Consider the following 24,705-nt stretch of genomic DNA (forward strand, 5'->3'; position numbering starts at 1 on the left):
CTAAAAATTAAACAACACCCTAATTCGGTCCGGCTGCATGGCAAGTATAACTTATGTAACCTCACAATGGAGCAAGATCACTTTACGTTGGAATGCAACCAAAATACAGACAAACAAAACCATTGGTTAACATGCAGAGTTGGTCAACATTGGTCAACATCTGCCTATCTTCAACTAATTTTACTGGTTGTTATGACAGAATTATAAACTATATATTATTATTATTATCACTGATTGATATGTTAAGAATATAAACGTTGTAGTATTATTGCTGGTTGCTATGATGGGATCGTAACTGAAGTATTGTTATTACCACTTAGTTTTTATGTGTTTTCCTTATAAAGAAGTCATTTGGAATAACGAAACGTGTAAGGAATTAAAGACATTTCACTGTACCTCTTGGATATATTTTGAATATCAGGGATGTGGATGTTTGCAATCAGTGTTTCTTTTATATAGACACCTTTATACACAGTTTGCAAAGGATCAGCTTTCCCTGCATTGATTTTTGATCATCAGGCTTTACAGGAAACTGATTATACGAGGTCCCTTAATTGACATTTACAAGTGTTTTCTATGTCATTCATCATTTTTATATGGGATATTGTTAGCGTTTGATCTGGACTTTATGACTATTGACCCAACAAGATGTAAAGATCCACGGTGGAGATTTTTATTATGATTTTTTTTTAACAATATTATTGCTGTTATATACTATGGTCAACCATTTATATGTGTTATAAACTGGTATTACATATTTTTAAGATGTATCATTATATTCAACAGTTCACATTTTTCTTAGTGATAAATAAATATATTTAGGGCCTGATTCATTAAGGATCTTAACTTCAGAAACTTCTTATTTTAGTCTCCTGGACAAAACCATGTTACAATGCAAGGATTGCAAATTAGTATTCTGTTTTGCACATAAGTTAAATACTGACTGTTTTTTCATGTAGCACACAAATGTCAACTTTAAATTTAAATTTAAATTTAGCTCCTTTTATTGTACTGGAGTAGGAAAATCCCAATCACATCCCTATTCTTTCCATAGGCAAAAGGCCCATCAAAAGTTTTTTTTTATTATTATTAAGACTGTGTGTGTGTATGTGCTAATGTGATTGTGGCTATATATGTAATGATAGTAATATATATATATATATATTGTGGAAAGAGCCTGCTACTGCAGAAGCACACACGAACAACTTCTTCCTTTTTATGGTGCTTTATTGTCAGGATGGTAAATGTTTTGACACTGTATACTTGCACAGCAATCATGGAGACCCTAAACACTAGCTATACATAGATCAGCTCTCTCTCAGGACCAGCCAGCTTTCCCAGCGTTGGTCTCTGGGAACAAATGGCACAAACAAGCTTTTATACCTGATACTCCTCCCCCAGCCTTAGCTTGATGGACAGGTGACACACCCACCTTCTCTTTAAGAGAAAATGTCCATCACTGGCTCTGTTTCAACTAACAGACACACCCTGTCTGTTTGCTGAGAGGAAGCAGCTTTTAAATCATGTAAGTTAACCAACTTTAAACTACACATAAGTCTTTACTTGGTTTAACCTGAGTCTAGGTGCATAACTGCGCCAATATCTTACTCTGCTTGTATGTTTTCTTTGCATATTGTCAGATAAATGCCTCCCTTTGTCACAATATATATATATATATATATATATATATATATATACACACACATTTAGGGTATCTTTATTAGACTGCTATGCCACCATATTAAACCTTTTTTGGATGGTTTAGATACGTTGTCATATTAAAAAAATGTTTGTTTCTACATTTTATGTTTGTAAATATAGGGCACTGTATGCTAATAATGTTCCAGCTATTGTTTCATGTTTAAAGGTCATAAACTATGTGTACAGGCCCTCTCTTCTTCAATGAAAGCAACTACATTTAATTTTACATCATCTCACTGATGGCTAGTTAGTGTTAGCTAAATATCAGTTTAAAGTACAGAAATAAACCTTGTGTTGAAAAATAGTAACCCCAATGATTTGCTAATTATTATTGTTATTAACTTTTATGATGCCTTCTGGTAGAAAAATAAGCATATATTAATAATGTATTTCCTACCAGTCTGATAATTATCAATTTAGTTTGAAAATATAGTAGTCAGCATCCTCGTGTAGACTATTTTTTAGCCAATCACATAATTAGAATGTTCACAGCACAGCCAATTAGATCATCAGAACAGCAGCAGAAGATGAGTATCCTGCTTGTGTGGACGTCACTGATAATGTTAGTAAGGGCAGGGGCAGTGTCATGATGTGAGGAGGGGAACGAAAGCAAGGGGGATGCTGCAGCCTGAGAGATAAATAATGGAAGGAGCAGTGTCACCAGCAGCACAGTAGTGACGTGAGCCTCTTGTCTCACTGATGCAGGAAGATGGTGGTGTCAAATGCAGCTCTATATGAAACAAAGTTTATACAACAAACTAGTCGGTCATCTTTAGAGATGAGCAATGTTTTCAAAACTGTTGTATAGAATATTCACTTCATTCTGCATTTGGCTGCAGATATTTACACATTTTGCTGGCAGAATTTGTACTTAAGTGTTCACAGTCCTATTCCACGGATTGGTGATGCAAAAGAACTTTGCACCTGGGCAAAATGGCCCGTTTCATGACAAAATCAGGGGCAGTATGGTGGCTTAGTGGTTAGCACATCTGCCCCACAGCATTGCGATCATAAGTTCCATTCCCAACCAAGGCCTTACCTGTGGGGAGTTCTGTGCTCTGGTTTTCTCCCACACTCCAAAAACATACTGGTAGAGTAATTGGCTGTTGATAAAATACGTGTGTGTATGTGTTAGCGAATGATGTGAAAGACAAATATTCTCGGTACCGCGCTGCGAAATTGGTGGCACTATATAAATTAATGGTGATGATGATGAGTCACTTTAAATTTTTGCCCAAAAAATCAACTGCATAACAAAAACATAGCAAAGAGATATCCAAAGTGCCAACAATAAGGTCAGAGCAATAATAGTCTGCATACAGTGCAGTCTTCTAAAAGCAGTTATATACTTCAAAAGTAGATTGGGAGAAGGTGGAGGAAAAGGGGAATAGGAGGGATTGATCCTCCCTCCCCCCCCCCCCTGAATAGTGCAGGCTCAAATCAATATAGATGATGAAAGGGAGAACATTTGTAGTAGCGAAGAAACACCAGATTCTATTAAGAACTCAAACCAACAGCCCAACCCAAACATGTCACAGGGACCAAACAAGAGTCCCTTTTCTATTTTGGTCTCATGTCTTGAGTAGGGAGTCCTTGCGTTCCAACCAGCTAGCGCAGGTGGAGACATAATCTGTGTAACAGTTGGTACGGGATAAGGATAGTTCATCTACCGCCATGTAAAAATCAATTCTTGTTACCCACTCCTTAATGGTAGGGGGAGCAGGAGATTTCCACTAGACATGTATCACAGCTTTGACTGTGCTTTTAAGATGTCTGATAAGTGATTTCTTGTATTGGGATATTGGAATACTTGGATGGTTAAGCAACCATAAACTCGGGCCTGCGGGGAACCGTACCAGCCAAGATTTTTTTCAGAAACTTCTTGACCTTGAGCCAAAAAGGTGAAAGTCTAGCACAATTCCACCAAATATGTAAAAATGACCCGAACTCTTATCCACACCTCCACCTGGGACTTTTTAGGGAGGCACCAAATTCAATACTTGCCTTGAGATTCTTTCAAATCTTAAGAGATTTTATGTGGGTTCTCTTAAATTCATAAGATTTGGTTAACTAAATGCAAATTAAGGATTTCTTGCAATTCTAATGTACTTGACATAGATTTAATCACTTCCAGGCACCGAAAGTACCAAAGCAAGGTTATAATTTTATCCTACATAATTTTAATTTGCTTGTTAGAGATCTTTGTCAGTTCGATAGTTGGCTTTGTAAAAGAATTCAGTGTTCACCCGATACCGATTTGCTCCCTTTCATTTGCCACTTGCATGGGATGCAGATTAGGAATAGGAGAGAGTTTCAGCAGGAATTCTAATAATGTGAAAATAAATGTGAGATCTGAAAGTAACAAATCCTTATTTTCTTTCAAAATATTTATTTGTTTTAAAAACACAAATGTGCTTCAATGTGATATAAAAAAAACTTAACATTATATACAATTTTTGATTTAATGTTTAAACCAGGCTTTGATCTATTACCTATTGCCTACACTTGCGTAACAGTCTGTGACTGTCTGGGACACCAGTACACCAGCTGAAGCCGGAAGTGTTTTGTTCCGCCTAATAATGTCAAATAGTGCACCGCCATTCAGTGGGTAGTCCATGACTGTCCATTCATTGGCATCGCCACTGACCCATCACTTTAGTAGGGGCAACTATTTTATCAAAAGCAACATTTGGGGGGTATATTTACTAAACTGCGGGTTTGAAAAATTGGAGATGTTGCCTATAGCAACCAATCAGATTCTAGCTGTCATTTTGTAGAATGCACTAAATAAATGATAGCTAGAATCTGATTGGTTGCTATAGGCAACATCTCCACTTTTCCAAACCCGCAGTTTAGTAAACCTAGGCCTGGATGTCTTAACTGCCCACTTATCATTTCATTCACACCAACCCATCAAATGAGAGAAATGCCATCTAGGCCTAATAATTACATAAAATGCTCATTTATAAGAATACCTCTGTTAGATAATTTAAAAAAAGCTTTGCTTTTCCATGCATCTTCCAGCATACAGCAATCTAGGTATCCTGATCTAGTTTTTATGTATCTTGTATATTGCGGTATCTTAAATGCAGTGTACTATGTGCAGGTATTTATAGTATTACAATATAAAACTGTCTGTTACATACAATATTAATAGAATTCAGCAGCAACATATATCTCAGTAGAAGTAACTGAAATTAATGTTCTTAATAATAGTCCGTCTTCTTTCAATAAGGGCTCAGGCACACTGGCGTTACATGACCTTGTTCTCCGCGTTCCACTCTATTTCATTCCAAATGGAATCCACACGGAAACTGATTAACGATCTTTGATCCCTCAATTGAAACCGCATAGTCTGTGCACGCAGGTGTAAAGGGTTAAACTTACACATGGTTGACTTTCCTCCTTCCTCCAGGTTATTTTTCTTTGCCGGTGAAAGAACATACGCTGTGCATAGGCGTTGTACTGAGAGTGAACCTGGTTCTGTCTGTCTGACTGGTTGTTTTAAGCTAAGGCAGAATTGTTTTATGCGCTCAGTGATATTAAATATTCTTTCTAAGATCCCTAACCTAAGATACAAGTGACATTTACAAATACAAATAAAAATTATTTCCATACTTTGGCAGAACCGGAGATATTGACCGTACAGCTAAGACCAAGGGATGTCAGACATTTTATACAGTAAGGGGTATATTTACTAAACTGCGGGTTTGAAAAAGTGGAGAAGTTCCCTATAGCAACCAATCAGATTGTAGCTCATTAATGTAGAATGTGATAATTTTGTAGAATGCACTAAACAAATGACAGCTAGAATCTGATTGGTTGCTATAGGCAACATCTCCACTTTTTCAAACTCGCAGTTTAGTAAATATACCCTTAAGTGTCTTTAAATAAGCTTACTGACTGGAAGTTTGGTATGCATTTGAAAATGCTTGTCCCCTAAGATCTTAATTCTAATTAAATATTTTTAGTTCTGCTCCCTCTCTCTCTCTCTATATATACATATATTGTGTATGTGTGTTCTAAATAGACCATACATGCCAACTTTTAAGATTTTTCCAGGGGGAGTAGTCATGTGTCACCATAGCCCCGCCCCCACTATAAAAAGGTGAAATTCACGGCATTGAATGGAGGGGGCGGAGCTCTTAATGACACGATTAAGCCCCACCCCCTCCATTCGCTGCCGTGAATTTCGGCAAATGCGGGAGCTTTGTCTACTCTTCCGGGAGTCCGTGAGGACTCCCTGAAATTCGGGAGTCTCCCCGGAACTCTGGGATAGTAGGCAAGTATGAAATAGATGTTTTGCATAAGGCAATATGTAAACTAAATATATATATTGTATATCTCTGAACTTCAGAATGTCTTATTTGCTAAAATATGTGTATAGGGAATATAATATGTGATCCACAATGGAGTTATGCAGATTCCATTATAGTACTGTAGTATAATGCAAAATGGATGTTATATGGTTTATCACAGATAGTTGTTCATTGGACAATGGAATGTTATCCTTGTTAATATCAGCCAGCTGTTGTTAACACTTCGCTCCCCTTTCCCAACCTTGCCGGATTTTTGTTAATCTCTGATCCAGACATGGAATAACGAGGATAAACTTCATAACCAGCACCGCACATGGTATAATTAAGGAAACTACGAAAGCCGGGGGGAGATACCATCGATAGAAGGGTCCAAAGATAAATCTGTCTCCACCGTAGACAAGGGTATGTGCTGTGGACAGCACCAGGGTCAGGTAGCCCAATTTTGACTGTAAAAATTATAAGACATGTTAAAACAAAACTGTTGAAAGGAAGAAAACTACAATATATTTTGGCTCTTATAGAGTTGTTGTAGAGTTAAAAGGGTCATATAGTAAGCGGTGTATTTTATACAATTATATGTAACTTTAAGGGCAAGATTTACTAAGCTGTGGGTTTGAAAAAGTGGGGATTTTGCCTATAGCAACCAATCAGATTCTAGCTATCATTTTGTAGAAGGTACTAAATAAATGAAAGCTAGAATCTGATTGGTTGCTATAGGCAACATCCCCACTTTTTCAAACCCACAGCTTAGTAAATCTTGCCCTAAGTGTTTTACAGTAGATTTAATTTGGTACAAAAGAATACATTTTATTGGTGTATTCCAGAATCCCAACATAGCTGGACTGCAATTGTTAACTTGTTTAGTTGTTATTTGTTTCCTATCTAAATGGTTTGTTCCACATCAAAAAACTATTGTTTTCCCATCCGTGAAGGGGATAAGATGTTTGACATTGTGTAGCCCAGGTTTCTAGGAAGTCTGTTATGTCCGCAATGCATGCAGTGATACGGAGAAAGTGGCCCAATCTTGTCACGTATGTGATGCAAAATCCATCTGCAGAGATCTGTTCTCTACCTTATATATTTTGTCGATTGGCCTGAGCAGTGGACAGTTGTTTTTGACCAACTTGTCATTCGTTGCTCAAATGACAAGACCGGCACATGGGTGGCTTTCAAATTAGTGGTGACTTATCCACACAGCATTGGTACTATACCAAATAACAGTCTTGTAATAAATAGGATGAGTGTACTAGCTCTTGGGAATAAGTATGCCCATAGACAGAGAATGAGTTTAAGGATAAAAGCTAGAAGGTATTTATAAATACTTATATTCAACAGCTCAGTCTTTCTATTGATGACCTTGTTGATGGCCTAGAAGGGAAGTTCTCCATATTTCCTGTTGGCAGTAAATTATGTGGTGTTCAGAACATAGAGCCAGATAATAACTTGCTGAGTACCTGGACTATGAATGGGCAGGTGAAACTGAATGTAGATAAATGTAGAGTTTTTCAACTAGACTGTGGTAATAACTATACTTCTTACACATTAAAGAAAATACAATAGGGGAAAATTGATACAGAGAAGGACTTAGAAATACTAGTTAACAGAAAACTGTCTAGCAGCACAAACTGACAGCCAGAGGTTGCAAAGGCAGATACAATTCTGGGATGCATAACAAGGGTGATAAATGACAAATGATGCAAGTATTATAATTTCACACATGACTAGTTAGACCAGTGATGGGCAAACTTTTTCAGGAGTGGGCCAAATAAAAAAGAAAAACTTTAGGCGGGCCAATATAATTTATTAAAAAACTCAAATATCGAAATATATAATACAAATGTTTTGACTGGGACGGGAGGGTGTTATATAGCAGTGTTACCTCTATAAGTGCAGCGATCGTACAGACACAGCACTTATTTCAGCAGGTTGTTGCAGATCCGTCTTTCTGGTGAGCCACTAACTGACAACACAGCAGCCAATCGAAATCCGCCTTAGTATATGGCCCAGCCCATCTCTTCTCACATGACTTTCAGCCATTAGGGGGGGGAGGGCAGGTGTTTGAGTGATTGACATACAAAGTGTCCTTTTAGGAAGGAGGATGAAGTGTAATGGAGGAAATAGCTGGGAAGGCATAAAAATGAAGGTTCTGACACCCATGGTCGGCCCTAATAATTTTATGGCTATTTTAATGAAATTTTTTAAAATATTGGCGGGCCGGATAGAACCTCTAAGTGGCCCGCGGGCCGTAGTTTTTCCCATCACTGAGTTAGACCATATCTTGAAGATGGGTTACAATTATTGGGCATCTCACTGTAGGGACATAGAAGGACCCAAGAAGCTTCACAGCTAGGCAACCTCAGTGGTAAAGGGAAGGGAAACTGGAATGAGGGGGTAGAAAAACTAGGTTTGTTTACTCTGTAAAAAGGTGCCTTATAGCTGACCTAATGCATAAATGTAAATATATTTGAGGTCAATACAAAGATGAACTTAATTAACATTACATAGCATGAACCATAGAAAGGACAAATTGTCTTCATTTACGAATAAAATAAAGAGGTCTGTACTGTAAGAATGTGATATCACATGAGGCTCTGATGGCAAATGCAACAGAATTTATAAAAAAAACGGATTACTTTTCTACAAGAAATTATCGGTCGTAGACATATTTCCGACAGAAGAAATACCGACACTCAACGTCTATGTTAATTATGCTTTAGTGTCTGTACTAAAGAACTTTTATTATACTCACAATTGCTACATTGTTGCCAGAATATAATTATGTTCTAATTATTTGGGAGTAATAGTTTTAGATATATGTATTATTGTAACAGTGAACACTGTTGGGTTTACCTATATTTGATAGATTAATAATGTTCTTTTAGTTCTTCTAGTTTAGTTCTTTTCGTGTTCGCAGCAATAAACATATTTTTAAGAACAGAAGGTGGACTTGATATATGTTTTTTTTGTTTTTTTGCATTCACGATTGTACTTGCGTTTGGTTTTTAATATCATAGGATTGGTACTGGTTTTTCTTTTTCTTTTGTATAGGGCTTCCAGAGTCTAAACATTGGAGAACTCAGCAGGCTTAGATGGGGACTGGAGCAAACTGAAGCTGACAAGACCCAAGTCCTAATTACACATCTTCATGTTACATATTAGATTAGCCTCATCTTCTTCCTGAATGGGGGACATAAATTAAGGCCAAGTGTAGGGCAGGGCACAGTGTCCTCGGGTGAGAAGGATTGTCTGGGTCTCCTACCAGTGTTGAGGACCAAAGCTGTGGTCTTGGTCCAATACCAATCATGGTATTATCAACACGGGATTTATATATTTACATGGATTTCCATCCACTGTCCTAAAATATACTGTACGGTTGATTGGTAGCTAATTAAATTGGCCCTACTCTGTGTTTTAGTTCAATTATATATAAAGCTCCACTGGGGCAGACACTGAAATATCTGATTATACAGCACTATGTTGACAATCGTCATCATTATCATCATCTATTTATATAGCACCACTAAATCCGCAGCGCTGTACAGAGAACTCACATCAGTCCCTGCCCCAGTGGAGCTTACAGTCTAAATTCCCTAACATACACACACAGACAGACTAGGGTCAATTTGATAGCAGCTAATTATCCTACTAGTATATTTTTGGAGTGTGAGAGGAAACCGGAGCACCCGAAGGAAACCCTAATTAAAGGAAATTAATAAAAATTAATGCTACAATTTTCAAAAGAAATGTAGTGATCCAGAAGCTATGTTAATTGTTTCTTAAGGTCATATATACAATGTACACTCACCTGTACGAAGCGGAATTCTCTCCAGTTGACAGCATTACTTACTGACGGCAATGATGTGATGCCCAATAACATGTAAAAGAAAAAACCTAGTATTCCTAGTGCAACGTAGGAGTCAGACATCCAGGCGTAGTGGTTTTGAAATGGATATGTTGTATTGCCTTTAATCTGCAAACAAAACAAAGTGAAATCTTTACACAGATCTACATGATCTGTACATCCAACTATACACAAGGTCCATTATTTGCATTACATTACTACATTTTTATAGCTACAGTATATCACTTACTGGTCTGTTAAAAATTTGCACAATAATTGCAATAGTATTGTTTTGTCAAAATCATTAGCAATAAATGTAATATTTCCTGTAAAGGCTATTAATCTTATGTATTTGTTGTGATCCCCCTCTTCCTCTCCAAATTTCTTGATCAGCTTGAATAACACCTAAACTTAAATAGTTAATTTAAAGCATGCCATCTTTCATGTAGTGCAATGTGTGATGGAACTTCCCCAACCCGATTCAGATGACGACATGTAACAAAATTGTGCCAAAAAGAAAACATCTCGGCATGAAGTCAATAACAATCTTTAAGGCAAAAACGTATACTTTCTGCAGTGGGTATTCAATTTCCGCCATTATATTCTGTGTGTGTGTGTATGTTAGGGAATTTAGACTGTAAGCTACAATGGGGCAGGGACTGATGTGAGTGAGTTCTCTGTGCAGTGCTGCAGAATTAGTGGCGCTATATAAATAGCAGATGATGATTATAAATGCAACAATGAAGTAAATGGATGTGTGAGCCAAGTTAGAGGCATCAGTGGGCATCAAAAATTTGATCTTCCCATGAGAGGGGAGGCTCAGATTGTGGTCGTTTCTTGCTGAGTGCGGGCTAGGTGGATGAACGTGCCTACTTAGGCACCTACATGAAAAAACAAGCATGTCTTGCGAGAAAAGATTATTTAAATTAGATTGACGTTGGGTAGAGGCTCAATGAAGGGGGTTATTTCGTTTCTTCATCTCTCCCTATTAAGAGGATCTGCCATGTCCTCATAGATAGTGGAAGCCAAGCATTGCCCATATTGTTGGGGGAGCATCATTAGCATCTTACAGGTATACTATTTATGTATTTCTAGGCACATGTCACCAAATATAATAAAATCTTTCAAGCACACAAAAGTGACACAAAAACAGTCCTGATGTCCCCTAATGCTCATGTTCAATTAAAGAAACAAACTAGGCTAACGCAAGCAGCATTCTAGTAGAAAAATATAAAAGTGTAATTTAATGGAGAGGGTGGTAATGGGATGGATTTTGAAGTGTCATTTTTACTCCTTCTACAGTGCAGATTTTCAGTAGGGACAGACAGATTGTTGGGGTGGTTCCTACATTTATGGGTGTACACCCCCAGGATGCGGGTGCACTTAGTCTTCTTTGCACTAATCATCCTATGTCTTTCTATTACAGATGAAAGGGAATGAGCTCTTTAAGCATTCTATGGTAAAATATTTTTATACAATCCTCTCTTTTATTTAGCAGAATGATAATGGTATAGTAGGGACCTATTCAAAATACTCATAATACCAGTAAGTTATATGATAACGGTGTACTGTATTCCAACATTATCATATATACTATATTCAATAGTATGTACAAGCATCATTTCAGTTGCTCTTGTGAATGTCTGTCCACAACACCTTGTATATGGAAACATCTAATAACCGTGATAAAATCCTCGGTTTTATTGCACCTCTCATATGATATTGATTGACCCACAAAAAATAAAGTTATTGACATGTATTGTCTGATATTATTTATTTGGAGTTTATGATCAAACATTATATCTGCAGTAATAATGTCTGCTCAGGAATTGCATTTTGCAAAATGTGTGTGTCACTAAACATACTTATTTTTCCAGGACATATGAAGGGAAGGGCTATTAGCCCCACACCCAACCCTCCTAATGATCTCTCAACCACAGGTTTTTTTGTTTTTGACCTATTTAATACCTTGCTTATGCCTCAATACCTAGAGGACCTGGATGTGAGCACTAGTTTCAAATTCTGTAAAGTGTCTACTTTCAGAAAATATATATTGGTATGTAGAGTTTTAGAAGTTTTATTTGGTGATTTAAGCTTGATTATATTTAAGGAAATTTCTTTTGGATACCTGGTTTGACATTGTTGTAGTTCCCATTATGTGGGAGTAAACTATAAACCTACATGTGTCTGAATTCTGTGGAATGTCTACTTTCAAATGTATCGGTTAGCAGGATAGAATTACTGATTTTCATATTCCAAATTTTATTGAGGCATATAGAAATATATAAATAAAAGGAAAAAGTGGCAGGAAATATGTTGTATAGCAATAGCCTATGAACACCTTTACATGTTACTTTTATAACACAGGAATTAGAAGATAAAGCACTTGGTCCTAATAGCATACACCCAAGTGTGCTAAAGGAGCTAAGTTCAGTATTTGATAGATCACTATTTTTATATTCATGGACTCATTCATAACTGGGCCATTGCCACAAGATTGGCAGAAAGCAGATGTGACCCAAATCTTTTTATAAAGAGATCAAAATCGGAACCAGAGATTTACAGACCCATGAGCCTGACTTCTGTATTGGGCAAATGGTTTGAAGAAATTCTGAGAGATGTGATTCTGTAATATATTATAGAAAATAATTTGATAGCACACAGTCAGCATGGCTTCATGCAAGACTGGCCATGGTCAATAAATAGAATACATTTTTTGAGGATGTACTTTTGAAATTGGATCTTTGTAGTACAATTGATCTTATAAATTTGTTTTTTTGCAAAAGAATGTCACACTGTTTCACATAGTAGCCTGGCACACAGTATGAGAATCCTAGATCCAGGGGATAAAAACTATGCACATAGGTAGAGAACTGGTTGAAGAATAAAATACACAAGTTAGTTATAAAAGGAATATATGCAGACTAGGCTAACATGATTAGTGTACCACAGGGGTCAGAAGGGGTTATTTACTGTAAAGGTGGTTAAACTATACTATAGCTATGGAAAAATCACACTGTACCCCAGAATGCTGGATAATTGTTTCAGAGTTGTGCAACTATTCTGCTAATTGTTTTCTTTTAAAAAGAAAGATAATTCATCTGATATATAAACTTCAGTTGATTTAGGTATATTATTTAGCTCAATAATAGACAGACTTAGATTGAATTAATGCTCACTGGTTGGTTTAGTGGCTTCTGTGAACTACACATAATAGAAGCATCTATTTTGTGGACTAAACCAATATTCATGAGAATTCAGGTAAATTCCCAACCCTGCATACAATGACAGACCTACTGCATGGCTATGTGGAGTCAGCCTGGACATCCAGTGCTAGGACTGAGAATAATGAGACTACTGGCTCAGTGGTCAGTACACCCAGGACTGATAAACCCTGTGAAATAAAAAGTGGAATTTATATTGTAAACGATTGTGGGACGATTGGTGATATCATTGTGCAGAACTCTCACTATTATTTGGCAATGTGAAATGATACTTTGTACCCTACAGGATATGCCCCCCCTGTTATTCTGCCTCAGAGAACACAGGGGATGTGGCCCCTGGGTCAAACTAAAACAAAAAACTTAAATGCTCCATTAAAAGCTCACTAGAGAACCAGGAGCCAATCCTCCAAATCCAAATGTGGCCTTGAGATTTTGATAACAACATATTTTTCTCTCTGTATATCATCATCATCATTTATTTATATAGCGCCATATTCCGTAGCGCTTTACAATTGGGGACAAACATAGTAAATTAATAAAAAACTGGGTATATACATTTGCTACCTCTTAATCATTCTGATAAGAGTAGTAAAGTTACAATTGTAAAATTTATCAAACTCATTTTCCATCAGATGTTAGTAGTCCTGCTACCCATCAATACTGGACAGATACCAGAATTGGATTTTAAAACCATGTTTCATTCATTCCATTGTTACTGTTACATCATTTTCTGTATGAAGTAGTAACATATTTATACACTATGATCATAACCCCTTAAATTTCTCTAGCTGCTGCAAGACTATTAGTCATATTATACCCTGCTAGTGTTTGGTAGAGTCTTCATCATCATCATCATCATCATCATCATCATCATTTATTTATATAGCGCCACTAATTCCTCAGTGCTGTACACAGAACTCATTCACATCAGTTCCTGCCCCATTGGAGCTTACAGTCTAAATTCCCTACTATAGACACACACTCACACACAGATACAGACAGACAGAGAGGGAGAGACTAGGGTCAATTTTGATAGCAACCAATTAACCTACTAGTATGTTTTTGAAGTGTGGGAGGAAACCGGAGCACCCGGAGGAAACCCACGCAAACACAGGGAGAACATACAAACTCCGCACAGATAAGACCATGGTCGGGAATGAAACTCATTACCCCAGCGCTGTGAGGCAGAAGTGCTAACCACTAGGCCACTGTACTGCCCACATCCAGGGCTGTAAAACTCTATTTCTAGACCCTATCGCAAAATTTTAGTCTTCTAGTTCTACATCCACTGGACACCTATAGGTTGCCTATCTCTTCTCCATACATTACCACTGAGTAAAATGAATTACCTGGTTCATTAGGTATTTATCCGCCCACCATCGTACATAGTAACGTATTGGCATCACCAGCGTGTAGATAGCGTGTAGAAAGGCATAAGCCAACGCTACCAGTCCAAGCTGTTTTCGGCAGAGCATCCATTTGTCCAGCCAGTCTGGGAAGCGGCTATATTTGGTGCCTCTGTAGAGCTGGATGATGGCAGCGATAATTCCTGGGAGGTAAACTAAGGCAAGTAGTATAAGAGACACAATTGGGAAGACTCTGTTGGGAATAGAAATTGCAATAAGGTAGGACGTATCCTCTTTGTTTGTAGCACAGGGATAGAACACTTCAATCACTAAGCAATAGAGAAAGATTAATATTGTGAATCCAGCGCAGATGTAGAAAGGAAGCCGCCACATTGGAAATAACTGCAGCGGGTAATTCTCTATCTCATTGGCTGCCAATAGGGATCCTTGGTCTAGCGGGGTGAGTCCAAGAGAACGAGCGACTTCCGCGACTGCTTCTTTTGCCTTTGCATCATCACCACATATGAAAACCTAATGTGTAATAAAAATCACAGTGTCCATATAGTAGTAATAATCATAACAAATAATTAAATGTCAATTATTGAAGGGGTATTCCCAATAAAATTTATAACTATTTAGCCAATTATATATACACAAATATGAACTCTGTTACACTACATAATAATCTTTAACTTTACCCCATACCGATATCACACACCCATTATATATATCTACATATACTACATCCTCTGCCACCCCTCTGTCCAGTTTCCTACTAACTTTCTCATATGAAAGGGGCAGCACAACATCTCATTAGAAGACATATCCGCCTCTCTGAAGTATGTGATGGAACTCATAGCATGCGTCGGGCATGGTGATAGCAGTAACATACCCAGTTGGATAAATGAACTTTATTTCATATAGACTTAAGCATAATACCGTCTCTCCTGACCTTTAATTTTAAATAGAGTCCAGTGTTGCTGTAAGTACTGGAGACTAGAGAGTGTGGATTCCTATTGGTCTGTGGGGTCACATCCCAGCATGGAAGACTGGTTAACAATTTTAATAAACCTAATAAGCTAGGACCCATTTCACATAAATGGAGGAGCTCCAGGAAGAACTGCTTCAGCGTGCAGTTCCAGCAGTTTGCCCAAAGAGGGAGCCCCGCAATGAATATTACACAGGATCCAAAGGCTGTCCCTGCCTACAGCGAGTTGCCTACTCTCCTGGGATGTGCGGGAGACTCCCAAATTTCTCGGAGTCCTCCCGCAATTCTGGGAGCGAAGAGCAACCTCCTGGATCCTGGCCAGTTCATTAAGTTGAATGGAGGGGGCCTGCCTTGGTGACGCCATTAATGCGTCTTTTTCGCCCCCTGCTGGTATAGGCCAAACTGATAATGACAGCTTAAGTGCGGGTCCAAATTATGCAAATCTCCAAGCCCCGCCCCCCCACACCCACCTGCCCCCCTGGACCTCCCCAAAGAAGAATTTACAATGTTGGCAAGTATGGCCTACAGTAGTATCAGTGTGACAGAAGCTTCATATTACTACCTTGTGTTCTGGGGAAACCCTGGTCCTTCCACTATCAGTTTGGGCCATCCCCCTTTGCCCAGGGGCGGATCTAGACTTTATGTTTAGGGGGGCGATTTTGCATAATCACGCCCCTCCTTTGCTCTGATTGGCTGGCCTGCGTTAACCCCGCCTTCCGCCCGCGATTGGCCCCGCCCCTCTCATTGTGGTCGCCGGCTGGTACCACTCTGATTGGCTGGCCCACATTTAGCCCCCCCCCGCTCGCGCTTAGCCCCGCCCCTCCCGTTTTAATCGGCGGCTGGGACCTAGCCTTTTGCCTGCTAGGGGGGGCGAATGCCCCGATTGCCCCCCCCTGGATCCGCCACTGCCTTTGCCTGAGCTCTGCTACTCTCATCATGATGCTGCCCCTGTCACAGGCAGTCCTGACCTTGCATAGATAATTATACAAGTGGACAGATCACTGCCTCCCACAAGATGTGCTCACACATCTCCTACTGCTGTGAACATTCCAAAGATTTCCTACATATTTTCCTATTCCATTCACTTCAAAACTGTATTTCCCAAAGAAGCAGGAGTTAATACCGTAAGGTACGACTGCACCTTAAAAACAAACCAAATAAAATGGTTTGCGTTTGAAAAAAAACAATAAACAAGAACATAAAAAATAATGCATAAAAGTTGCATGTACTAGAAGCCAAGGTTTAGGAACTGTGACATATACAATGTATTGAGGAATGCTATAATTCTTACCTGTTTACTTGCATCCAATGTTCCTGATTGCAGAGCCCATGCAGAGACTGTATTAAACGCCTTGACCACCTTAGCTCCTGGTAACAAACTAGCCAAGTGTTCTGCATTAGATTCTGGATACTGGTTTATTTTCAGATTGTTGCTGACATCTACCAATACTTTACCTTCCAGAATGTCAGCAAAACCCGTCAGGAAATCATAGTGCTCTCTGTGGATGGCTATAACAATGATGGTGGACTTCTTAGCGGCCTCTTCGTGCTTTAGAACTTCAGCTCCTTTAGGGATAAGGTTGGAAGAATTTGGATCTCTGCTTCCGAAGATAACAGTATAGCCACACTGCAGCAGCTTGTAACCCAGAGATCTACCAAAATCGCCAGTTCCAAAAATACAAACATGTTTTGTAGACTCTTTTGGGTGATCCGGAACGCAGTTTAATGGATAATCCATCTTCTGTAAAATATGAACAGCAACTGCTTTAAAGTGATACTTAAAATTCCGAAATATTTATCAGACATAACATAAAATTAGACCAAATATTTAGGGACCTACAACTTACTGGAACTACTGATACTTGAAAAAGCCTGGAATTGCCTGTAGAAAACGAAAAAAATACTATTGCCAGGTTCTCAATAACTGACCTCCCTTAGCAAAATCGGTTACCATGGAAACAGTTTTTATGGTTACAGATTCTACTAAGGTAGGTCTGTTATTCACAAACTATCTGTGAAATGACAGGAATAGTGTGTTTTTGAGTTTTCAACAAGTGATTACAGGTAAAGCAATTTATTGCAGTAATTTTCAGGACCTATATTTTCCGTAACAATGAAGCGCTGGGTCAACAATGAACCCAAATGAGGTAATTACCTGGATTTACTGTATTAAAGAGTGCCTGCATCAACACATATTCTAGGGTGATGTCAGGAGGGCACTTTAAATACACTTTAAATGCTAGCGCTTTTCAAGCTAGAACATTGTTAATTTTCGCAGCACTCAATTGCTCCTGTGCTGACACATTAAAGTGTACAGGGAGCGCTCATCTCCTGTCACATGGGGGTGATTAGGTTCTGAAAACGCTGCATTTAACATTTGCTCAGCATAATCACTCCTGTGTGTCAGGGGATGAGCGCTCCCCATTTACTTATGTGTGCCAGCATGGAACGACTGTACTACTAACATTCAAAGTGCCCATCTAATAAACAAATTAAAGATAAAGAAAAATAAAGAATAAATTGATTAAAAAGTGAAGACAAAAAAGTAACAGCAAAAAAACAAAACCGAAAACACATAAAAAAATACATCAAAATATACTTTATATATACACTATTTCTTTTTTTTTTTTTTCTAATAATTTTTTTTATTGTTTATTTGAACAGGTTTACATGTACAAAAAAATCAGCAAAGAATTGTATACATGAAGTAGTACATATATATATATATATATATATATATATATATATATATATATATGAGAATATAGTGTTAACAACATTTATAACAACATGTTAAATATAATGAAGCTATATCCAAATGTTGTATTGGCGTATTTGATTCAAAGAGGAAAAACTTGAAGGTGAGGGGAGGACAAACAGGGGATTGAGGAGAAATAGAGGGCCAAGGGGGGCAAAAGGGTAGTTGGATTTGTCTGCGGTCGCTGGAACAAGAGGCTGGAATATTTAGTTAGTCATCTCTAAATAGCAAGAAGTATGAGGATAATAAGTTAAAGTAGGAGAATGTCAAACTGTAGATAGGGGCGGTTCTGCTTCGTAAAAGGGTGTCCAAGGGTTCCACACAGCATGGAATTGAATTGGGGTATCGTTGAGGGTGGCGGTTATACTTTCCAAGCGGTATGTTGACCAGATAGAATTTATGGTCGCAGTAAGTGAAGAAGGGATCGAGCTCTTCCAGTGTGAAGCAATCAGGCAGTTGGCTGCGTTCAGTATATGTCTAATTAGTTTTTGGGTTGGCCGGGGTATATTAGGGAGTAATGAAAAGAGAGGTGTATCAGGGATTTGAATATGAGTAATGGAGAATATCAACTTATGAACTTGTTGCCAGTATGAAATTATCTTGGGACAGGACCACCAAACGTGCAGTAGGGAGCCCCTACAACCACATCCCATCCAACATCTGTCCGAGGAGGCTGGGAATATAGTATGAAGATGCGATGGAACCAGATACCACCTACTATATATTTTGAAAGAATTTTCTTTAACTCATACAGAAATAGAGGTTTTGGCCACATTGGTTCTAATCTTGGTCCATTCTTTAGGATCTATAATTTCTCCTGTGTCTTTCTCCCACGCGAGTTCATGTGGTTCTTTAGATGGAAGGTCAAAATTATTTATTAATTGGTATAATGTGGATATAAGGCCTCTCGTTGAGATTGGATGTCTGCAGAGTGATTCTAGGAGAGCAGCACTGATCTGTGAGGGCTGGTTTAGGTAGGGAGTTGTAGAAGTGTCTAATTTGTAGGTATTGATAAAATATTGAGTTGGGGAAATTATCTTTTTATAAGTTCCGCGAATGAAGGGAAGATGTTCATGGGAGCAATGTCCCATGGAAAGAGAAGTTGATGACGAGTCCAGTAATGGAAGGCTTTTTGGTTTATCCCTGGGAGGAAATCAGGGTAATTCCATAGTGGGACGAGCAGCGGGTATTGGGAACGTAGTTCATAGGTTCGAGTCACTCGATCCCAAATGGTTAATGAAAATTTAGCTGTGGGGACATGGCTCAAGTGTTTAGTTCTGTGTTGGGGTTTGGTCCAAAGTAAGGAGGAGACACTGTCTATTTCTTATAACATGCATGTAAACGTTAGAAAACACATTTCATGGGTTGAATTCATTTTGCTAACATTGCTAAAGGAAAAATCATTGAAAATTCAACTTTAAATTCCTTTCCTCCCATATGCTGCAATGCCTATAAATTAAAGAGATATCTATTTTACTGTGGTACCAACACAAACCTTCATCTGCCACTCCGCTCCATAAACATGAATATAAAATTCACTTGGTCAGAGGAAAACATAAGTTATTGCAAATTGGAAAAATAAAAAATGGCCACCTGATGGGCAAATTGTGAATTGGATTAGGGTCAGTTAAAGGGTTAAAAACAGTGTATCTTTCTGTTGGAAAGCTGTAGCACTTTTTTCTGGTGTTCTCTACTACCGGGGAACAATCTCCCCACCTGTATTTCTAGCTTATCCATGTCCCTCTTACCTAATCACCTTTTTTTCGGATTCAGAGACTATAGTTCTCTCATATAGAGGTCTATTTATTATAGGGAGGTAACCCCCTTTCTCTGGTGAAAACTGTTTTCATACCCTGTAGTTACGGCTTCTCCCAATTTATCAAGGGAGCACCGGTAGTTACCACTGGCAGTAGCCCTCCCCACTGGAAAGTGTTTCACTGGGCTTCTCCAAGAGACATCTTCCCCATACAAAGCCTATTTACCTTGGAGGTTACCTAGTGGCGGTACATGTAAAGCCCTCTTATCACTATCAACATCTCCGGATGACAACATCAGAGTTTATACACATCTTTACTTAAATAAATTATTACCTCTGAGATGATTTATTTTCAAATATTTTTTTTTTTGAATTTTTAAAATATTTTTTTAGCATTGTATTTTTTTGTTACTAAAGTGGAATTGGAAGCCCAAGTCCGTATTGCCAGTTTCACTGAGCATGTGTGAGCTAAGTACTACGAGATTCTAAAAAGTGTGAGCTGAGTACTACGAGATTCTAGTGGTAAATAGTGACGATTATAGATTTTTTATCACTGCCCAATGATATAAATAGGGGCCTTTGTAATGTTATAGTAGCCTAGTGTTTCACTCACTGGGACTGTTAATTATATATTTAGTACACAATCTATTTTATTCCTTTTTTGAGAGGAACATATTCCTGTCTTTCTGTAAAAGTAATTAAACAAGCAATCACATAAAGAGTCGGATGAGACAAGGAGGGGGGGGGGGAGGGGACGAGCGCAATGAAGAGGCGGATGGTCCCGTAGAGACGTGGAATCCTAGAAGAGAGTAATCTGGAGAGGGGCCACAGAGAGGAGAGTTCCTGAAAAATGCAAGTGTGCAGATAGGGGATTTGGACCGAAATGTGCTGGTTTTCTAATTCAAATGTTGAGTGTTTCTATTGCAGATGACATAAATTGCAAAGGTTTCTGGACAACTTAAAAATCATGTAATAAAAACTTATTGTAGCAGCTCAGCATGTAATAAATTGTATGGCACAGTGGTTTAGTGGTTAGCACTTCTGCCTCACAGCACTGGGGTCATGAGTTCAATTCAATTAAAAGTAATAGGTAGTGTATTCATAGCACTTAGTTTCAAGAAACAAAAATATTGCAGCAATGTTTTATGTTTAGTGAAACTTTAATAGTATAAAAGGTATTCCTAATTAATAATCATGGATGGATTGCAGCACGGTGGCTCAGTGGTTAGCACTTCTACCTCACAGCACTGAGGTCATGAGTTCAATTCCCGACCATGGCCTTATCTGTGCGGAGTTTGTACGTTCTCCCCGTGTTTGCGTGGGTTTCCTCCGGGTGCTCCGGTTTCCTCCCACACCCCAAAAATATACTAGTAGGTTAATTGGCTGCTATCAAATTGACCCTAGTTTTTCTCTCTATGTCTGTGTGTGTGTGTGTTAGGAAATTTAGACTGTAAGCTCCAATGGGGCAGGGACTGATGTGAATGAGTTCTCTGTATAGCGCTGCGGAATTAGTGGCGCTATATAAATAAATGACGATGATGATGGTAACCACTAACTTTTCCTGAAAAGGAAAGCCGTGCTTATGTTTCACTGCTGTGTTGTACAGTACCTGACTTTAGAAAGATAAACAATGATTTAAAATAAAAATGTTTCGTGTTTTTGCTTTTATTTCAAAACAGCGTTGGTAGCATCCACAGTTTATTTACTAATGGACATGAGTAAGGAGTTCTGGCACGGTTTTACCTTGATTATGTAATGCTTACACATGTTGCTAGGTGTGTGCAGCCAGCGCTGAATTAAAAGCGGCATAAATCTATCAGTGTCCTGTTCTGATCGTTTGACTAGTTGAACTGCTCCTACTGTTTTCTGACCTGGTTTATTCGCAAATAAGTTGCTTAGTTAAGTACATTTTAGATTTTATGGGTTGATTTATCAAACCTTCTAAACAGGAAAAGTGGAGGTGTTTCCCATAGCAACCAATCAGATTCTAGTTATCTTTTATTTAGTACATTCTAGAAAATGATAGCTAGAATCTTGGTTGCTATGGGCAACATCTCCACTTTTCCTCTTTAGAGGGTTTGATAAATCTACCCCGAAAATCTTGAAAGAGCCTCTTCCCTCCCTTTGTACCCCTCTCCAGGTGCAGTTCGGTATAAATACCAGAAATGAGCACGACTGTATATGTGTGCACCCACGTTTTGAGCGATTTCATGCAAGCTACGCTACGCAAACTGGCGTACATCCTAATCTGCATCAGCCTCTGTACGTCTTGCTGTCATTTGTCTCAGGAAGAAATAGTCTGCAGAAAGGGATACCTTTGGGTTGTCCCGTCACTACTCTGGAGGAAATAAACAAGGTCCAGGGTTCCAAACCATTACTGCGCTACTGAAGTTCACATGGAAAACCATTATAATTACTATACAATTTAGTGAGTGTTGTCATTTAAGCTGAAACATGTTAAAACCTTCTCAAATATATTTTAAACTGTTCACCTTCTCAAATTAGGAATTTATTACAAATTTAGCCCCGAATCAACGCAAAGGTTTGAGGACCACTTTGAAAGAAATTCAAGCTCAAATTTATAGGTCAATTTACCTGTAAATCACAAAAAAATAAGATTGGTTATCACCGTTTCTGCAATTTGGTCTTCAGTAGATCCCCTTGGACAGAGCCAACCTGATTACATCATCATCATCACTATTTATTTATATAGCGCCACTATTTCCGCAGCGCTGTACAGAGAACTCACTCACATCAGTCCCTGCCCCATTAGGGCTTACAGTCTAACATACACAGAGACACACAGACTAGGGTCAATTTTTGTTAGCAGCCAATTAACCTACCAGTATGTTTTTGGAGTGTGGGAGGAAACCGGAGCACCCAGAGGAAACCCACGCAAACACGGGGAGAACATACAAACTTCTCAAAGATAAGGCCATGGTCAGGTATTGAACTCATGACCCCAGTGCTGTAAGGCAGAAGTGCTAACCATTTAGCCACCGTGAATACATCTTCTCATTGTCTGTATTGTTAATTGCACTGGAAAAGTTAACTCCAGATAATAATTGTATTATTTATCTAGCACTTTTCTCCTCATAGGACTCAAAGTGCTTTACATATTTTGCAGAAGGCGGGCAGCCATCTTGGGCATGCTCTTAGTTTGTTTATGGAATCATTCACATCACTATACCTCCCAACATGTCTGTCCCCACAGGAAGGCATGGTCATGTCGCAAAGGGGGCATGGGCATGTCGCTATGGCTGGGGGTGACCACGCCCCCAGAGGGCTGTCTAGCGCTGTACATCGCGACAGTTGAGTGGTTGAGTGGCATCAGTCCCTGCCCCAAAGGAACTTGCAGTCTAAATCTGTTGACACACACACACACAGACACACACATGGGTCCATGACTATGTTATTGGACTGTGGGAAGAAACCCACAGGAACACAGAGAGCACAAACTCCACACATGTAGGGCTCCGGTTGGAATTAAACCCATGACCTCAACACTGTGAGTCAGCAATGCTAACCACTGTGTCACTGTGCTAGCCTGATAAGCTGATAGTTTTACTGTATACATACAGCAATATACTCTGGGATAACTGTGAAGTTTTCTGTGCTCTAAGCATTGGAACATTGCAAATCATTTCATCTTTAGAGGGTTACAGCAAATATCTGCATCATCATCATCTATTTATTTATATTGCACAGCGCTGTACAGAGAAATCATTCACATCAGTCCCTGCCCCATTGGAGTTTATGGTCTAAATTCCCTAACATATACACACAGACTGAGAGAGACTAAGGGCAATTTAATAGCAGCCAATTAACCTTCTACTATGTTTTTGGAGTGTGGGAGGAAACCAGAGCACCCGGAGGAAACCCACGCAAACACAGGGAGAACATACAAACTCCACACAGATAAGGCCATGGTCGGGAATTGAATTCATGACCCCAGTGCTGTGAGACAGAAGTGCTAACCACTGAGCTGCAATCCATCCATGATTATAAATTAGGAATACCTTTATGCTATTAAAGTTTCACAAACATAAAACATTGCTGCAATATTTTTGTTTCTTGAAACTAAGTGCTTTGAATACACTACCTATTACTTTAAATTTTGCATGTAAAGTAATATCACTTGTATGTAAAGTGAATCAGCACTTACCTCTGTATTAAGATGAACACTTAGAGAATGCTCAGTCTGCTGCTTTTCTCTATGGAGCTGTGTTATTTTGCCTAATGTACTCTCGGAATCCTTCAGCCAGGAATGTGAAGTGTTTAGACACAGTAAGATGCCAGGTTTAAATCCCTCCCATTTTATCAGCTGTCCGAGGAAGAAAACTTCGGGGAAACCCCAATGTTTCCTAAAACAGGATTTTTCAAAGATGTTTCTAACCTGTGGTGTTGACAGCATATATTACATAATATATTACATAATAACACGTTCACTTTTACATTACACTCACATATTACAGTTTTAGTCAAAAATAAAACATGGAATATTCAATGCAACCTTTCCCAGGTATTCAGACGTTTGTGGTGCAGGCAGGAGTTGGCTGGGCTGGGAAACAGGGGGATATCTGCACTCTGGGCCGGTCTAACAGAGGGCTACCTTGGGCTGGGCCACTGGGCTGCCTACATTTTTTCCCCTTTAAAATGTTCCTAATAGCTGAGTCTCGCCCAATGGGCTAAAAGTTGCCAGTCAACCGCTGCCTGCGCTACAAACACGTGTGAATACCTGGGAAAGGTACAGAAGATATTGTTCTTGGTGT

At 38.7% G+C, this 24,705-nt stretch overlaps 1 protein-coding gene across 1 annotated transcript; it reads right to left on the bottom strand.

The window, feature by feature from the left end:
• Positions 1 to 4,070: 4,070 nt before the first annotated feature.
• LOC142158163 (metalloreductase STEAP4-like) lies at positions 4,071 to 24,207 on the bottom strand. The gene is made up of 5 exons (XM_075211856.1): positions 24,099 to 24,207; positions 16,711 to 17,160; positions 14,435 to 14,962; positions 9,826 to 9,990; positions 4,071 to 6,466 (listed from the first exon to the last, which is right to left on the bottom strand). Exons 2-5 carry the CDS (start codon positions 17,155 to 17,157, stop codon positions 6,236 to 6,238), a joined length of 1,371 nt encoding a protein of 456 aa, XP_075067957.1. The 5' UTR covers positions 17,158 to 17,160; positions 24,099 to 24,207; the 3' UTR covers positions 4,071 to 6,235.
• Between the last annotated feature and the right edge of the window lie 498 nt (positions 24,208 to 24,705).

The sequence above is a fragment of the Mixophyes fleayi genome, chromosome 5 (genome assembly GCF_038048845.1).
Source record: "Mixophyes fleayi isolate aMixFle1 chromosome 5, aMixFle1.hap1, whole genome shotgun sequence".
NCBI classification, from domain to species: domain Eukaryota; kingdom Metazoa; phylum Chordata; class Amphibia; order Anura; family Limnodynastidae; genus Mixophyes; species Mixophyes fleayi.

Excerpts from the sequence above, each read along its gene's own strand:
- LOC142158163 (XM_075211856.1), bottom strand. The coding sequence starts at position 17,157 with ATGGATTATCCATTAAACTGCGTTCCGGATCACCCAAAAGAGTCTACA. Across the intron at positions 14,963-16,710 it reads CATTGGATGCAAGTAAACAG|GTTTTCATATGTGGTGATGA; the intron begins GTAAGAATTATA and ends ATTACACATTAG. Across the intron at positions 6,467-9,825 it reads GAGAATTCCGCTTCGTACAG|TCAAAATTGGGCTACCTGAC; the intron begins GTGAGTGTACAT and ends TAATTTTTACAG.